The following is a 19,152-nucleotide window of genomic DNA, read 5'->3' as shown; positions in this document are numbered from 1 at the left end:
GAGACATTACAGGAATACTGTAACTGAGTGAAACTTATAACTGGGTGAAACTATCAACTGTGGGTACTTGTTTGTCTCGTGTCTGCCAGTCAATCCGCACAATGAGCGTCTTTACTTTCTGAATCAAACGACCTTAATTTGTCCTTCGAGAGAGAGTGAGAAAGAAACTGGAAGACAAGAAACAGTTCATCTTGAGTTCAGAGTTGTCAGAGCAAGAGATGAGATAAGAACCTGCATGTATACACTGAACTAACCGTCAGATGTAGATCTCTTTATACCGGTGGTTTACTGATAAGCTGAGATACAGAGACGGATTGTCCAATTCTCTGACTTAACAATCAGGAATGTGGTTTACCACCAAAAAAGATAATGTAATCCTCATAGCTTTCTCCTTTTATGGACTTTTTCGTTTGTATGATTGAGAGTCTTTTAATAGGTGCACAGAGACAACATTTATGACAAAAAGATGACAACAAACAGCTAATGATTGATACAATTCAGGATTGTCATCGCAGTATTTGTCTTAAATCGTTAATCTGGTGCGCGATAAATAGATTTGCTGTTCACATTTCTCCTATGAGAAGTATTTTTATCCCAGAATGTGAGAAAAATGTGGTGCCTTTTTGCAAACACTATTCTCAGAATTCTGACTTTCTAATCTGCGTAGCTAACTCGCACAAGCCCTCGACATTCCAAAAATAAGGATATCTCAAGCTGTCTCACCCTCGCCCCATGTGTCCGAAAAGTACCCTAATGCCCAGAACCAATCCATCTGATTCCTGTCCAACATATCCTCATCGAAACTGATTTGAAACGGGAACATTCTTAAGAATTGTCTGCTGGTGAAAAAATGTCTGGCAGATGCCTGTTTTCTGGGTTAGGTAACTTCCCACAGTGACCTCACGGCCCCGAGTGTTTCACAGGGTTGAACGGACTCTGGGTTTAGCCGCGGAGGGAAACTGCGGGTCACTTACACTTGCAAGAGAAAAACATCAGGGCCTCAAACAAGAAAGTCTAAGTGGACCAAGGAAACAGATATTAATTCAAACTGTAGAAACTCCTACTTCTGTCCCTTACAGCTATTAATCAAATGTGTAATTGTGCTTGTCTATTCATGGATGAGTGGGCGGTGTCCGGGTAAGATTATCTGGAGCACGGTTGATTCATGCATTTGATAATCTCCCAACAAGACCCCCATGTGCTCTAGGCAGTTGACATCATCCTGATTTCTAGGGTGGGACTCGGTGATGTGTGTCAAGCAAGAAGTGAGATCAGTGTTTGGAGTACTGAATTTTGGATCAGGTGCCCGCCAAGGGGCCACAGGGCCCCGAGGCAGAAAGGGGGCCCTCAGTAGCGGTGCGGTGGCTCTCACATTGCACACATTGCAGAGGCACCCAGGAAATAGAAACTGCTACACAGCCCGCATTCATTGCAACTGCAGGGCTACATGGATAATAGGATTTGGAGGACCAATAAAATAAATCAGCATCATCTGTCACTGGAGTATTTTTGGGCCGTGTGGAAAGGCCAGTTAGCTTATTTTTCAAGCTGTTTTCTCGGACAAGAAGCATTTACTGCAGCTGTGACTGTACATGAATGGTGCAGCATCCAAAAACAACAGATACGTGCAATCTTGAATTTATAGACTGCTTTTGATTTGTCTTTTTATGTGAGAGCAGCACGCTTCCAGCCAACCAAGACTAATCACACTGAACATAGCCAAGTTACACAAGATCACAATTACATAGCACTGCATTTTAGAGCACTGCTGTTCTTAAGGATAATGGCTGCTTTTATCGATAATCTTTCTCCAACTTCAGAGGAAAAACCACTTGTGGAGTCTGTAATGTAGGCGAACTCACGTCATGGTTACGTAACGGCAAGGATCTTTCATCTCCTAATGTAACTTTTATACAAACAACTTGCATGCAATGAAGCTATGTGGAAACAGTAATTGATTGCTGTTGAGTTGAAACGGCTGCCATTTCTTCTTCTGCCGGAAATGATTCCTATCATGCCATTCCACACAATCCTGCTGGAAAACTTCCGCTGCATCCCTCTGTTTGTGGGCAGAGGTCCTAATCTCCATACCCAAAGCAAGAGGCTAAATATGGAGAGGCCTTCCAGAGGCTATGCCCAGATGTTGGTCTGCTGCAGCTCTGCACCTGCTTCCAGTAGAAGCCAGCTGGGAGATCATACTGAGAGACAAACATCTCCCACACCCTCCTCCCCTGCAAAAAAACACCCCCTGCTCTTCTTCTGACCCCCGCTTCCCTCTCAGAGACAAACCTTCCTAGGACTGCAGGAGTCCTGTTCAGAGCCGCCATCCAGGCGCCACTGAGCCTGAGCTGGGGCTCTTGCCCAGTCCCATATTCATTGTTGGCAAGTGAGACACCCATCATCATCCTCTCCAAGCTCCTCTGTTGTTGGCTCTGAGCAAGAAAACATGAGTTGCAGCAGTGTCGGATTACCTTTCATTGAGAGAAAATCTTTAATAAAGACGACAGAGGCCAGGAAAACGTGGCTATTACAAATGGTTTAAGTTTTCCTCCTGTATCCTATAACCCATTGTATGACAACAATAAGTGCTATGTGAGGCTATACTTTGGCACAGTGGTGCTATGAGCTCAATGCTAACTTCAGCATGCTAATGCTCACATTGACATGCTGATATTTACCAGCTATAATGTTTACCATGATCAATGTCTTATTTTAGCATGTTGTCATGCTAACATTTGCTAATTATAGTGTTTAACACAACGTACAGCTGAGGTATCTGGTCATAAACCAAAGTAATGGACACATTTTTTTTGTACCTGATTACTGCCCAAGAGTAAAAGTCAAGGGATCATCAAATTTAGGGCCGATTATTTTCTCAAATAATCTTTTGGCCAATAAAAATGAATAAAACCAAGAAAAAATGTTTATCACACTTTTCCAGAATGCAAGGTGATGTCTCAAATGTCTTGTTTTTTTCTGACCAACAGTCGAAAACCCAAGGATATAGTTTATAATATTTTTACTTAGAAAATCACTGAAACAATTATTCAGTTAACTAAATGGTTGCTGATTAATTTTCTGTTGAATGACAGGTGGGTGCTGTCACAGGCAACCATGGCAACAATGTTGGTTAGGTAACATAACCATGGCGTAATCCCAGATTCACAGAGTATAGGCATAGCCATACCTGTCGCTATTTCAGTGTGTTTTCAGTTCATGAAAATTAATTGTAACATTTTGGTTGCCTAAAAATGTCTTGTTTAGCGCTTGGTTGTACTAAAAGACCCTCTAAAGAGTCGGATGTTCAGTTTTTTTCCAGTAAGTACATTTTGTTTTAATGGTTTTAAGCCTCTTTTTTGCCAGCAAAAATTAGCATTAGCATTGGCACAGTTAACCAAAGACTGTAAGTGCATAATGGTAACCAAGCTAGCAGGTAGCGTTATGGTCAGCTCCACCCTCTTGTCCAAATATGGTCACTTCAGGCTCCAAAATCCAAGATGGTGACGGTCAAAATGCAAACTTGTGGCTTCAAAACAAATCCACAAACCAATGGGTGACGGCATGGTGCCCATGACCATTATTTTTCACAGTCCGTGTGCACAACTACAGATCTTACAGATTCAAAACTTAAAATCTATTTGTTTAGATATTTTTTAAACATTCAAACATTTGAATTAATTGAATCAAAACGTTTTTACACATTCACACATTTGAATGTGTTCATACGAAATGTTTTCACACATTCAGTTATGGTGATACACAACTACAATACATATGACCCTAATTTTATTCCATACACCACAACATCAGATCTTAAGTCAGGAGAGATATTAAACCGTTCTGGCATCACACGGGAATGTTTACACAAAATTACATCTCTTGGTAAAACCATAGGAACACACCTGTCCAAACAGCTGTACACTTACTGCTTTAATTCCTTGGAGTCATGAACGTCTGGCAGTCTGTTCGCTATCTGAGGAGATATTTCAGTCTGACCGACCGACTGATATCTCTAGAGCCATGCTGCTATTTATTTCATGTGTTGTATACAAAACTTATTTTCATCACATTTTCACATGGATTTCCATGACGACATCGCGTGGCACCCTTTTCTTCTTTTATGATAGCTGCCATGTGCTTAGTTATTAGTTTAGTAGAGCTATGTTAAGGTAAGAAGATATGAAAACTATTCATACAGATTCACTCTAATTCATTGCGTGTATCTCATGTATTCATTTACAGATAAATGGGCAATAATGTTATGACTCATATACATGGAGGCTTGATGTTAATCTGCATTTAACACTAAAAATAGTAAAAATGAAGAATAACACTACAGTAACCTGGAAATGTTTATGGTAAGAGTTGTTTTTACTATAAGTTAAGAAGTTCCCACTCAGTAGTTTTGATAAACACTTTTAATAATATGCAGTTTTAAATGTTAGTAAGTCTTGATAAAGGGTTATGGGAGACTGTTCATGTGTGTGTAAATACATTACACTACAGTTTAACATGTTGGTTTCAACAGTCATGTTTCCATCCAAATGTAATGTACATTTTAATCACATTTTGTAGAAAATCAGCCTCAGTAAATGTGAATTCATTTGCACTTCCATCCACAACTGTTATGTGAATATGAGGAGTTGATGCATCAATAAGGTGTTAATTCTCTAATCGGGTGCCATTAAACCTTCTTCTTCAATGGTTTAATGGCAATGTGGAAATATAAACTCAAAATATTCCTGTTATAAATAACATTTATCATGAAAGAATGTTAAACAAGAAGTGCACAACGAAGTATACTTACAGCTTATGCTTTGTAATGCTTCAACTAAAGGATGGTAGGAGATGGAAGGTGACAATGCACCACCTGCCAAGAAAACTGCTTCCTGTTTGCTGTCGTCTACAGAATAATCAACTCAGCTGCTTTGTTACATGAGAAGGTAAATTTAAGAACAATAAATTAAAAGCTTGAATAATGGGTATTGTATGAATTTGTATGAATGTCTGTGCCTGTAGTTAGTTAACAGAAAGTGTCTTCACATTCTTCATTTTCACCCTCCTCCTTCTGGCACAGCTGGCAAACAGACGAGTTTATTTTGATGTGGACTTGTTTTACCTTCGGTGATGATGAATATTGTTCAGGACTATTTGGGGTTTATATTGGCACACAATGAAGTTAGCTAGATAGATAAATACAGGACAGAGCATCTGTCATGTGTTTTTCTTCTTGCACAGATTCAATTGAATCTTTTTATTTTAAATTAAAAGAAAACTCACTTATTTTCTGACTGCAGTGGTGGAATGAAACTAAATACATTTACTACTATAAGTACAATTGTTGCACTTTACTTGAGTATTTCCATTTTATGCTACTTTATACTTCTGACTCTTTAGACTTTAGACTCCACTACAATTCAGAGGGAAATTTTACTTAGTATTTTTTACTCCACTACATTTATTTAACAGCTGCCTGCAATAATCCTCACTGGCAACTTCTTTTACAATCCAGGAGGTGTGATGTTCGTAGGGTGGAGGTTGTGATGGATGTTGGGTGAACAAAAACACAAGACTTTGACACTGGAGACTTGGGTTCGAGGCCCGTGTACCACATGTTGTCAAGTTTAGGCTTTAGGTTCTCTTTAATACATCCATGCTTCAAACTGTCCAATGCAAACCAACGGGTGGGTCACACTGAACTGCATAATCTTTATATACAGCCTACAGATTAAACCAGTAGTTCCTAAACTTTTTGGCTTGTAACCCTTGTGCACTGGTGGACTCATGGGTGGGGGGTGGGTTAGGGGGTGCGGGGGGGCAACCACCCCCCTGGTGCCTTCCGAGGACAAAAAAATACAGTAGAAGTGCCCTCTAAGGCACCCTCACAAAGGAGAAAACATACCAAAGTTCTGTAATGACTGTCTAGTTATGGATAAATCCAGATGAAATGTCCTATAGAGGGTCTTGATATGTGACAATCTGGAATGAAGTGCCCTCATAGTTACCCTTTCAGTGGAAGAAAATGTGATAGTGCCCTGTAAAGAACCCTCAAAAACTAGATCATATGAAGTGCCCTTTCAATGAAGAGGATGTAATGCAGTGCCCTATAATGCTGTTGTAATGGGGTGAGCTGGAGGTTCTGTATAGTTGCCCTTCTAGTGAACAACGGCACAACAACAACAACAAAAAAGCAATTTAGGGTTCCCTCAAGTCTAACATGCTGTATGGGAGAAAAACATTGTGAAGTTTGGGCCCATTGAATGTATCAGATGCCTTTTATATTTTTTCGTCACTGCCCCTGTGTGAAGTTGTGACTCCTTGTCATGTTACAGATGTCTGAGTTCCACCTAATAAATAATTGTTTGAGGCCCAAAGACGTAAAACTTTCCAATATTTCACAAAAAAGTATGAAAAAAGTAGGAATTATTTGTAATGTATTAATTTTACATCATGGTTTTGCTACTTTTACTTAAGTAAAGTACTTCTTCCACTAATGCCTGACTCATGTCGAGTTTGATCAGTCACTGATTTCGTTCTTGCTCAATGGTCATTGTTGCGTCTACCTGTGCTGCAGAGGTTTGATAAATTCAAAGCTGGATTCACTTAAAATACTGTTTACTGCCTTGGTTTAGTTTGAGACAAGCAACTAAATGGGAAATAAGCTTATTTCTTGCCCAGAGTTAGATGAGGAGATCAATACCACCTGCCTGTGTTTGATATTAATTTGAGGAATGTCGCAGTCTCCTGATCGGCCCACAAGTCACGTTTTGCCTGTTGAAATGTTTCAGTGGAGCAGATTTTAGTGATTACATTTACTGACATTAAAGCCAGATGCTTCATACATGTCATTATTTATTACAGCACTTGGTTGCATTTTCAGTTTTATTGATGCACCAACTTTTCTGTCAGCCAAAAATAAAAACTTTTCAGCGATAAACTGTTTATTTTTGAATTTCTCATCTCTGTGACTTGATAAGTGCGTTGAGTATCTTTAATGTTGAACTACCAACTACCTGCTGGTGGCGCTAGATGAAAAATCAGGGGATCTCCACGGTAACTAGGCTTTGTCCTTTGGGAGAAAACAAATGAGAGTTGTGCACACATCATCAAAACCTCAGCGGGGCAGGTGCTGGATACGTAAAAATGAAACTAGATACAAGAAGTACCCGCACACTGAGTCAGAGCTCCATTTTCTTTATTTGTGATGTTCAACAGATCAACATCAGGCAAATACTCACAGGAAGGAAATGAGCATAAATGATATAGTCAGATGACATCACAATGTTGCCAAGACACCAAAAGAAGAATAAAAAACATTGATATGAGAGGTCAAACAAATATAATAGAAGGTCTTGATGCTGATTGTGTTCAAATTTTCAGTCAATAAGTCACAAAAAAAATTCAACATTAAAAACAGAAATATCAAACACTCACCGGCCACTTTATTAGGAACACCTGTTTAATCTAATGCATCCAACACAACAGCTCTGCCATAAATTCTACGTTTACGAAGCTTCTACATTCTCAGTTTTTGTTGACATGGTCAGACCTCAATAATAAACATAAAGTTCAATTATCACCTTTCTGACAATGTCAACAAAAACTGAAGACGTATAAGATTCATTAAAGTAGAATTTATGGAAGAGCTGTTACATTAGATTGCACAGGTGTTCCTAATTAAGTGGCCAGTGAGTGTAAATAGTAGTAAAATGGTGGGTGCCATATGTTAATGAGACACTAGGGAGCAACAAGAGTCATTAAAAACATATATAGTGTGTTCATTATAGAATTAATAGAAATAGAATAAGAGGATTTGTTACGTGTCATGCATGTATATAGAAAGAAAAAATAAGACAGAAGAAAAATGTTCATATATTATTAAATATACACCTGAACGAGGACTATATGTGTTAAAGGCACTGGAAACTGTAGGTGGTCGTAATGTTGCAGATAAAGAAAAGAGCCCTGATTCAGTGTGCGGGTACTTCCTGTTCATCCTTCGGGGAGCATGAATGCGTTTACATTTTCACGGTGATCCATGTGTAATTTTCTCAGGGTTTATTTAAAATAAATTTTAATTTGAATGTATTTTTTAATTCATATTTTACATTTTGCACAAGAAGTTTCCATCAGGCAGACAACTTACTAACATTTAGTTTAATTTGACAAAACACGACTTCTGCTGTGTAGTTCAGCCAGTGGTGAAAAGTAAATACTTACATTTACTCAAGTACTGTGCTTAAGTACACTTTAATGCATTGACCATATATGTCCACTTTATGCAGCTTTAAACTTTTTACTCTCAACTACATTTATGTGACAGATGTATTTCCTGTTACTGGCAGATTTGTCACACACATATCAGCAGTTAAAATACGATGCATCATTATTTATAAAAAGAACAAACAGCATATAAACTTGTTAAAGCCTCAAACAGGCACAACAGTAAATTAAATGTTAAATAATAACAGTATTTACCTAAACTACAAATTATGCCATTAAGATTTTAATGTATTTAGATTTTTATACTTATTCATCCCCCAATTACTGGCAGCCATATTCATTTTGGTAAGAAAATAAAGTCAATTAGCGGACTTGTTGTCTTTTAAATTCTTGTCAAAATTACAGTTTTGTTGCTTATTATTACTTATATTAAAAGTCTGAACATCACCTCACATTTATGTAGCTTTAACAACAAAATAATACAGACTTAAAGGTTCACAGCTCATACAGAAATAACTGTGACTAGTGAACATTTTGTTGATACCTTAGACTTTAACTTGTAACAGTATTTCTACATTGTGTTATTCCTACTTTTACATTTACGTCGGAGAATAATCTGAATACTTCTTCATCATCACCGACAGCAGCAAAATAAATGAGAAACCCTGATATTCACCCAGTAAATCAAGACACAAGTGACGGGTTGTTTCAAGTATGTTTGATTTATTTCCAAAAAATTAGTGTCACCATAAAACATGGTACAAAGATACAGTAACAAAAGAAGCCTCTGACGTCCTTGAAAAGATTAATTTGTTTTCTTGTTTTCTTTTTTTTGTAATGAAACCATAAAGGATGCACAAACAGAGAACAGATGACGAGAATCTCAGAAAACCACAACGTCCTACATGATATATTCATTTACTTCTTTAAAAGCCCTTAAAAGACTTAGAGCCTGCTTGGATAACAAAAACGTTTCCATCTCATTTTCATTACAATGGTTCATCACAAACGGGGAACAGGCCACTCAGGTATTTGCACCAGAAACAACACATTAAAAAAAAAAAAAGACTTTGTTGGTCACATTAGAATTAAGGTTAGAAAAGTATACTTATGTTCAGCACATACAGTATATAAAATGAAATGTCACACAAGTATTTACAGAACAACATGAAGACACCACACTTAAAACAGTTACACTTTTAATAAAAAATAATAATTTACATTACATGAGACAAACGTGTTATGCAGAAGTCAAACAACATTCAACAAAATAGAGAAAACATCACATATTTAAATAGAAAAATGTCAGGTAATTCTTTTGAACTCACTGTGCAAACTTTTTTTTTTCATTTAATGTCTTGAGGAAATGTCGTATGTACATTGTAAGGTAATGCCTTTAGCCTCGCTGTCTGCATCTGTTAGAAAATCTATATTTGATAAGGAGTGCATACTTTAGAGCGAAGTGCAAACAAAGAGCGTTTTCATGTTGTGCATTAAAATCTCTGAGTTTTTGGCGGTTCATATGTTTCTTTTAAGCAGCAGTAACCTCTCCTCGTAGTAAAATAGAAATTCTTTATAGGCTATCCTCTATATTTTAAATTCTAAAATTGAACCCACAGTTTGAATGGCCAGTGATATTGCTTTGATCTATTTACAGCTTAAGTAGGATAACTTTTCCTTGGTAGTGCAGTGACCTAAAACATCAGCTTATCTTCGCTTTATCCCTGTCGGAGGCACAGAGGAGGGTGCTGACAGCAGAGACGGACGTGTTCGACCGACTCCAAACTGAAGCTGACCTGCAGACTGACGACAGCCTGACAGTAACAGGCAGAGAAGTGGATCCAATGATGGATGGACAGTGTTCGTCCTCCACTACCAGGCACTTTGTTAACTGTGGTCCACGAAATTAAAAGACATCTATGAGCTGAGTTGAGTGATCGCCACGTCTCTGCTCTCAACCACCTGACGCCACCTCTTGTGTTCGTGATACGATGCGACGATCTCGGTGCTCAGGCATCCGAGATGCAGTTCTGGATCTTGTCCATCCACAGCTGGGCGCTGGGTGCATCCGAAGCGCAGAAGTTGTAGACTCGCTTGCTGGTCTTCAGCTAGAAAAAGATATTTAAAAAAACAGGTCAAATGTGAAAAAGAGGGATTAAAAAAAAAAAAGTTTTGAACTGGTAATAAAATAAACAACAGCCCACTTTCAGGGATGCAAACTCAACAGAGATGAAAAAGGACACAAAGATGTGAACCCAGTAGGGAATTAATGTAATCTTACTGCTACAAAAGTAATGTAAGAGGGACATCAGCGCCCTTAAAAAAAAACAAAAAAAGTGTATCCACTATACTATAAAGTTCAAACAAAACAAAACTCAACATGCACAACAACTGATAAATCAAATGGAAAACAGCTTAAGTTATATTTTGGTAGAGAGACAGAGATTTAGACTCTGGGTGACTTCATGCTGTAGTCCAACACCAAAACAATAACAACTGTACACTAAGAGCTAAGTCACTGACCTTAAATTCATAAGAAACTACTCTGATTTCCGAAGAACTGAAATTACGGTTTTTCTCGATCTTGAAATTATGCTCCATTTCCCAAAACTCTAAACACAAATGTTTAACTGATCATCTTCAAAGACTTCAAAGAATTATCACCTTTCTGACAATGTCAACAAAAACTGAAGACGTATAAGATTCATTAAAGTAGAATTTATAGAAGAGCTGTTACATTAGATTGCTCAGGTGTTCCTAATTAAGTGGCCAGTGCGTGTAAATAGTAGTAAAATGGTGGGTGCCATATGTTAATGAGACACTAGGGAGCAACAAGAGTCATTAAAAACATATATAGTGTGTTCAATATAGAATTAATAGAAATAGAATAAGAGGATTTGTGACGTGTCATGCATGTACATAGAAAGAAAAAATAAGACAGAAGAAAAATGTTCATATATATTATTAAATATACACCTGAACGACGATGCAAACTCAACAGAGATGAAAAAGGACACAAAGATGTGAACCCAATAGGGAATTAATGTAATCTTACTGCTACAAAAGTAATGTAAGAGGGACATCAGCGCCCTTAAAAAAAAACAAAAAAAGTGTATCCACTATACTATAAAGTTCAAACAAAACAAAACACAACATGCACAACAACTGATAAATCAAATGGAAAACAACTTAAGTTATATATTTTGGTAGAGAGACACCAAAACAATAACAACTGTACACTAAGAGCTAAGTCACTGACCTTAAATTCATAAGAAACTACTCTGATTTCCGAAGAACTGAAATTACGGTTTTTCTCGATCTTGAAATTATGCTCCATTTCCCAAAACTCTAAACACAAATGTTTAACTGATCATCTTCAAAGACTTCTATGTCTAAACCAAACTCTCCACTGGAAATCCGTTACATTTTACATCTAAACCAAATTTTGCCTTCAGACGGCACATAAAAGCCAACAAATACACAAACACTAGAAAACAGCTGTTATACACTGATGAGATTCAATTCAAAACATGATGAACACAATATAAAGACACAACACATGTATAATAAACATTTTGAATCCGTCAACATACTGTAGGAAAATAAACTGAAATTGAGTGAAGAAATAAATGTACTGTAAAAATATGCAACTGATAAAGGACAAATTTCCATGTATTTATGAATATAAACCAATGAGAAAAACAACAGTTTGTACATAAAGAAAGAAATCACATTTATTGTGCGTCAGGTCTTTGTGATGTGAGTCTTTGATGCATTGTTTTAAAACAAGTGAACTGACCTTGTTATCAATCCTGAGGTTCTGATTGGTCTGTGAACAGTTTTGACTCTTAGTGTTTCCTCCTGGGGGTTTGTGTGTTAATTGGGTTCCAGCTGTGATGACTTGAGTTAATGATATTGAATGCCAGCGTTTTATAAACGAGCACATGAGTGAAAACAGGGGAACGGTGTTTATAGTTTTGGGAAATGGGTGTTTTGGTAGATGGCGTCATGGTTTGGGGCATTTAGTTAATAGGCTCAGTTATAGTGTGTAAGTGATCAAGAAAAATTGTAAAAACCAGAATAAACTTATCAAACAGTAAACAAAAAGATGAAACTGGCCAAATAACCGACCACTCCTGAGACCAAACAAAGAAAAACTAATAAAATACAGACTTGGGGACCAGAGAGTCTTGAGATAGAAGAGGGAAGACTCAGAAACCTGGCTCCCAGATACCAGAGACTGTGTCATTATTGTGAAATTCACTTCCTTCTCTCGAGTCCAAAATATGACAAGATAAGAGAAACATATTACCCTAAATTTGCAGAAATATTCCAATATTTTAACACCCTTTCACAAACACAAAAAGTACCAATAATTCTGAGAAAGAATGAGAAGCAGCAAAATATGTAACAGCTTCGGAGAGGGAACAGACTAAAAGACTCAAATCTTGTACTTTTCACAGGAGGAAAGTAACACAGCGATTTTCTCTGAGCCAAAACAAGTCTGTCAACATGTCTGATATGTCGAATTGCGTCAGCACGTACAGCACGAAACTCCTAACAGAACTGCGAAAAATGGTGTGGATATGTCATACTTTCACTGAGTTTTAACCGAAATGCTGTTCTGATCACAGTAAGTAAATTCACTCAAGTGGTTAAATCGTTTTGAATGATAATGTGAATTAGGTGCGTTTCCATCAACCGGTTTGAAGCGAATAAACAACAATATTACCTTGATGACAGAAAAACTGAGATGTCTTCAGGAATTTGATTCAACTGAGCAAGTTGTAATTATTCTCTCATGTCGGATTGCATCGGACATGCTTCATGCTATCTGGAGACGCCGGAGGACGCCAAGAGTGGAAACAGCTGATCAGTCATGTGAGTTAAAAGTTCACTTCGTCATTATTTATTCGACATATGTGTTTCCATTACTCATTTTGTGCACAAACTCTTTTTTTCAGCATTTCAAAAATCCACCTCAAGCGAGCGTAAAAACTTTTTTGCAAAAACCGAGGAAGTTTTTTCAAATTTTGGTGTTTCAATTAAGCTTTTCTAATTCGATACTTCAAAATGTGCATAAAAATAGGTTAATAGAAACACGACTTTTAATTCTGCTTTCTGTTGATATTCTTGTCTTTTTCTTTTCTCCTTCTGCAATTCATGCAGTCCCGTCACTTCCTGCCCGTTCGTATCCCACTGCTCGCCTGGCCTCCGAACTTTCTGTGTTGTCTGTCCTTGTATCATGTCCTCCGATCAGGTGCAATGAGTGCTCGCAGACAGGCAGGTCGGCCATCCAGTCATTTCATGTGGGCTGAATGAAATGACTGGACGGGTTTATTACAGGCCTGCCACAGCCGGATTAACAGATTTTTTCTTTTTATTGTCAGAGCATTTGATTTATTGATTGCTGTCAGGATGTAAAGAGAATTTCAACAAATATAACATAAAATGCTTCTAAAATACATCACCTACTGCTTTAAACCTGTTCTACGGGATAATAGACTTCTTCGCTGTAAAAGCTTTCACACTCCCGCTGATGTCACCCGGTTCATAAAAACGCAGCTTCAGGGTTGTTTGCAAACCTGAAGCTGATCAAACAAGTTTTACTCGCTCTTCATTCACCACACTTCAACACACCAAGAAGTAACTGACGAGGAAACATCTTCTTTGTTGCTTTCTTCAAACTTACAGCTGACTGAATGCATTTGACGCCCTCTACAAGAGTGGAACAGGTCAAATAGTTAAATGGAGAGCATGAATTATTAAATCGAGAGCCCAAGTTCGTTTTTTCTCTCTCCGTGGTCTCTCTCGGGCTACGTATGTTTTCAACACTGACAGAAAGGTTCAAATGAGGCTGCGTCACATTCTGGCTTTCACACATGTTGTCTCTGCTCCACTGTATTTACACATCAGGTGTATTTTTCCCGAAGCAGCTTCCATCTTTGCAAGTGTGAAATTTACGAAATTTATTGTAAATTGACATGAGTTAAATATTTGATGATGCCTCATGAATGCTTCATTACTTATCGACTTTGCCTTTCTGTACATACAGCAAAAGAAGTTTTTCTTTTTGTTTTTTCTCCTCCAAAGTCTGTGAAGGAGATGACAGATAAAGTTTTTTGTCTGATAACAGACACTATTCAGTAATATAAGACGTGTGCTGTGTACAGTTAAACAGGTACATCCTGAAAGGATCTGTCAACACATCAGTCATGAATGAGTTGCATCTGTTATGCTTGTAAAACTAAAAATGCAAACAAAACAACTGAACAGTATCGGTAATGTGTGACGTTCTGCTTCTGAAATGCTTTACAGACGGTGATGTAACAGAGCTGCGGTGCAACCAGAACGCAATACAGCAACATCCAGTGGACACATGGTTTAAAATGTACTCACGTCAAAGAAAGCCTTTTCACTGATATGTTTGGGAGCTCCTATAGTGGGTGTGGCAATCATCACGGACTCCACCTCCGCCAGATCGATGTGGCCTCTGCAGTTGGTGTCCTCGCCGGTGTCGTAGTACCTCATCTGTGAAGACACGGACGTTAACCTTCAGCCTGAAGATCTAGTGCTGCTTAAATAAACGTGTTGCTGCTTGTTCACCTGGTGTTTTGTGATGTCCAACACAAACCAGCGAGGCTTCCAACCTTTCAGCAGTGCTCCACGTTTATACAGGATCCCCTCATAAGACCTGCAGATTGACACAAAGTCTGGATGTAACGTCTCTGTAACTTTGGGTTATTAATGACAGTGTCAAAAGTCATCTGGATCCATATTTATAAATCGGTGAAGCCAATTCCAGCATTTGTTGCACAGAAGGCAGAGACACAGAGCAAAACAAAGCCTGACTGACATGTTTCTCCATATGTACAAGAGCGACTCCGGCACTCTTTGTACATTGTGTTCTCGTTGTGTAAAGAGGCCCAACAGTGGGTAGTTGTACAACTCTGTAGTAGAAAACACCAGCAAGCTTCACGTGTTTTTTCAAGGATCTCTTCCAGAGATCTCTACTGTCATGTTTCAACTTTCTTAAAGCAATTTAAATGAAAAAAAACAGCCTCAACCTGTCAAGGAGATTCAACAAAGACAAGTTTTTTACTTTTTATGTCCACAAACATAGTTGAAAAAAACATAGTTGCAAACATCTGATTAGGTATTTTTACAGAAAAGTAGAATAATTTTGAGGATTGTGTGGGTTGAATGCTTCAAAAATACTAATCTATTATAACTTTTATCCATCAAAGGATTATTTGGATTGTGAAAGATGAAGATCATGTGATCTTCATCTTTAAAAGAGCAAAGAAATTTACACAAAGTACATTTTAATCATTGTTTGTCTAATTCAGGGAAAAATATCCAGATATCAGAGCCAAGAGACTGTACTTTAACCTCTCTGTAATTGTAAAAATTACACACCCAGAGTTTAACAGAGTACAGACAATCCTCACAAACATGACACACAGCATACCACTGCGCTGAGTCATCATCCAAAACTGGACCGGATTGACCCCTCGGCAGCAGTTGTAAGTGAATCAAATGTGAACTTCTTTATTTGTTCCGGGACTCAGGAAGTTCACAACCCACCTGTTCTCCTCGCTCTTTGGGGTGAACTGGTTGTAAAGTGTTGCGGCGCGACGGTTGATCCCGTTGGCTGTGGCAGTGCTGCGGTCCTCGCCGAGCCCGCTGTCTGGCAGGTGCAGCATGGAGCGCCGCTGGAAGGCCTGTAGGCTGGACGTGGGAATGAGACCTGAGATGGACACCGACTGCTTGCGGAGCTGCAAAACACACAAGATAACAAGTATGACACACAAAAGAACTGTTTTATGTCATTTAATTGTTGAAATTTGAAGCACACTCACATTTCCTTCTTGCTTGAGGTCTTCCTGAATGCTGATTCGGACTCTCTCCAGAGTGGTCTGCCATCTCTCGGGGCTCTGGTTCAGCTCACTCTCCAGCTTCTCGATGTCCTGCAGCACCAAAAACAGACAAATTTGAGTGATGATGCGAGAACTAAACAGGATAAAACTGAAGATCAAAGTTTCAGTAACAAGCTCTTACAGCGAGGAGTTTGGTGATGGCATCCGGCTGGGCGCGGCTCACGCTGCTGTAACACGGCCACACAATCCTCCTCTTGCTGTTGGAGATGGTTTCTGCCTCCTCTGAGCTCTCCAACCTCACAGCCATCATCCTCCAGTCGTAACACGGCCCGGTCGACAGAGTCTCGTCCGTGAAAAAGTCCCACTTATTCAGGCTGGGGATGCTGATGGAGGGCTTCAGGATCACCTACAAGACATAAAAGTATTATTATTCATTTGTAAAATACTGTTGCATAACTTTAAATACTGAACAGTGTAATTTAATGACAAAGATAATCAAAAAGCCTTCAATTTGTAATGGCCAAAAAATGTGAAATATCTGTGTGTTGTATTTCTAAGAAGATTAATCAAGAAATAGTTTGACAACAAGCCCCGCTCACTGATTTGAGAGGAAACATGAAAAGTCATCAACATAAAGGACCTGATTACTCATAAAAAGGCTGAAATAAGTTACAGAGCTTTGTCAAAATATATATAGACGACGAGGACGAGATGAAGACTAGGGGGCTAGGGGTCCAAAAGGGTTTGACAGCAACAGGATGTTGTCATCTGCCACAGGGTCATATAGCTGGAGTGATACTTTTTAACTCCTTTTGACCTCTGAGGCCCAGGTAGTCGGGTTGCCTCAGAGTCTGAGGCAGCTCTATTTACTGGATCCAGCTCGGCTTAACAGGACTCCAACTGGATTTGTTGCCGAAGGAGATAATTAATCAAGCCTTCAACTTGTTGGAGGTCTGATACGGGAAAGCTCAGAAATGCCCATCGTTGTATGTCGAAGAAGTTCCTGAACAGTGGACCCTGTGATGCAGCTACACACAGCTAAATAAGTGGAGAGAGAAATTGCAGGACGAACTCTTGTGTAGTCTCAATCGAAGGTTGAAGTGTTTAGTGCTGCATGAGCTAATGTTAGCTCTTTTACTTTACATTAAATAAGTAAAGTAAAAGCTCACTAAAACAATAAAATAATTAAAAACTCAGAGCCAAAACAAACCCGGGAAGACGGATGCAGCCCAACAACCAATATGTAACCAGTAACACAGTATCAAGGAAAAGAAAAATAATGGAAAACTTCATAGACAAACATTAGACTTGAGTTCATTACATTTTTTCCACTGATGCCAGAGTTATGCATCTTGAATGAGTATGCCTTTATTACAAATGACCAATCATTAACAGATGGAAACCTGCAGTATGAAGAAAGTTACATGTTGGCTTTACAGACAATCAAAAGGTGGAAGTTCCTCACACATCATTGCTGTGCTTCCTTTAAGAGAAACTAAACAAAAAACCTGGTGTTTACACAATGAAAATGAGGGACTTTCACTATGTTAAACATAGGTACAGGTACATTCATGACTTAGGTGAGGCGTCACACCTCTACACACACTCAATGTATTTGAAATTACCAGAACAAGAAAAGGGCAGAATAAAATGGTTGATTATTTAAAAAAAAACTGAAGAAAAACAGAGAGAAACACTCACTTCGCTCTCCGAGGGGCTGTACAGGTAGTTGAAGAAGATGGGACTCCTCCTGTGCATCCTGTTGATGCACTCCCAGATACAGATACCTCTCCGGGCCTGCTTCTCACCCTTATCATCAAACAGCAAGCCTGCGAAAAACACAAAGAACTGTGATCAAAAGCTTGTAATTCAACGGAAAGGTTCATGTGTTAAACTATACATGGGTTCATCATCTGGGGTGTCAGGTGGGTGCTAGTGGTGTCAAAGAATACGAATACATTAACTGGATATGCAGATAATGAAAATTATCCACAATGTTTCAGTAATATTTTCATCTTTCAACTTTATTTTCATCATCATATACACAACCTCCAGTTTTTACAGGACATCACGCATTATAGCCCGATACAATCTTCTATTTTGTCACTGAACCTCTGCTCTGTTTTCACTATTCATTTCCATCCCGTGACACAACCTCCATTTAGACTCAGTTTGGACTTAGTTTTAACTTTTCTTTTTAACTTTTCTAGAAATATTTATGTGGAGAATAAATTTCAGTAGAAAACTATTTAATGCAAAAAATGAAGCTGAGATGACAATTTCTAACATCTTCCAATATACACCGCACCCAATTCAGATATCAATCTGTTCAACATAATCAAACTCGATATCATTTATCAATTGCATGGCCAAATGTAAGTAAGAAAATATCAGTAAGAAAACCATTTTTACATCCATTTTTCATTCTTTGAACACAATTTTATTAGCTGTGATAATATGTTATGCAACAAAGATTTGAAATTTACAACGAAACCCAAAAATTCCTGGAACTGTTAAAAAAAGTCTCATTATAAATCCTTCAGTAGTACCTTTCTAATCCCCTTCAAAGTTTTATTTGTGTTTTTCCCCTTCAAAGCACTCCCCTTGAGATGCAATATATTTGTCATTTCCTGTAGTCATCTTTTGTCACTGTCCAGAGATTTCTCCCACAAATCTTATTCCCTTTCAGTCCCAATTTTAGTTTCACCAAGCTGCATGCATGCGCTATCTAGCGGCAAACCCGACAAATGCAACCTACTCCAGCGCTATTGATGACTGTTTTGGGTCCACTCTCATGTTTTTGAGAGATTCAGTGTAGTTGCACATTTCAGATGTATTTATAGTCCTGTGTTATTGTGCTCCAGGAAGCAACAGTACTGGTGTCAATTACTGTGTGGGTGATGTGATCATAATTTCTGGGTCACAAAAAAGGTTAATTTTGAGAACTATTAGTTTTATTAACCCTATTTTCTGAGGGGACATTTCATTTTGGATGGATTGGGAGAGCTCATTTAAAGAATGTGTCACAAAGTATTCAAACCTTGTGCAC

The 19,152-nt window shown here is 38.3% G+C and overlaps 1 protein-coding gene and 1 long non-coding RNA gene across 6 annotated transcripts in view; one reads left to right on the top strand and one right to left on the bottom strand.

The window, feature by feature from the left end:
- Positions 1–8,924: 8,924 nt before the first annotated feature.
- sbf2 (SET binding factor 2) overlaps positions 8,925–19,152 on the bottom strand; it is a 122,463-nt gene continuing 112,235 nt past the window's right edge. For all 5 annotated transcript variants that reach the window (XM_044349858.1, XM_044349866.1, XM_044349838.1 and 2 more), the window contains 7 exons: positions 17,805–17,932; positions 16,285–16,509; positions 16,086–16,193; positions 15,811–16,001; positions 14,830–14,917; positions 14,623–14,754; positions 8,925–10,331 (listed from right to left, as the gene is read on the bottom strand). In XM_044349858.1, coding sequence (XP_044205793.1) covers positions 10,233–10,331; positions 14,623–14,754; positions 14,830–14,917; positions 15,811–16,001; positions 16,086–16,193; positions 16,285–16,509; positions 17,805–17,932 — 971 coding nt within the window. In that variant the 3' untranslated portion in view covers positions 8,925–10,232. The remainder of the gene's footprint in view (positions 10,332–14,622; positions 14,755–14,829; positions 14,918–15,810; positions 16,002–16,085; positions 16,194–16,284; positions 16,510–17,804; positions 17,933–19,152) is intronic.
- Positions 10,351–14,629, top strand: LOC122981271. The gene is made up of 3 exons (XR_006403202.1): positions 10,351–12,856; positions 12,967–13,104; positions 14,542–14,629. It is a non-coding gene; the product is annotated as an uncharacterized LOC122981271 (long non-coding RNA).

Source organism: Thunnus albacares, chromosome 1, assembly GCF_914725855.1.
Source record: "Thunnus albacares chromosome 1, fThuAlb1.1, whole genome shotgun sequence".
Taxonomy (NCBI): Eukaryota; Metazoa; Chordata; class Actinopteri; order Scombriformes; family Scombridae; genus Thunnus; species Thunnus albacares.
This window is presented reverse-complemented; position numbering and strand designations above follow the sequence as displayed.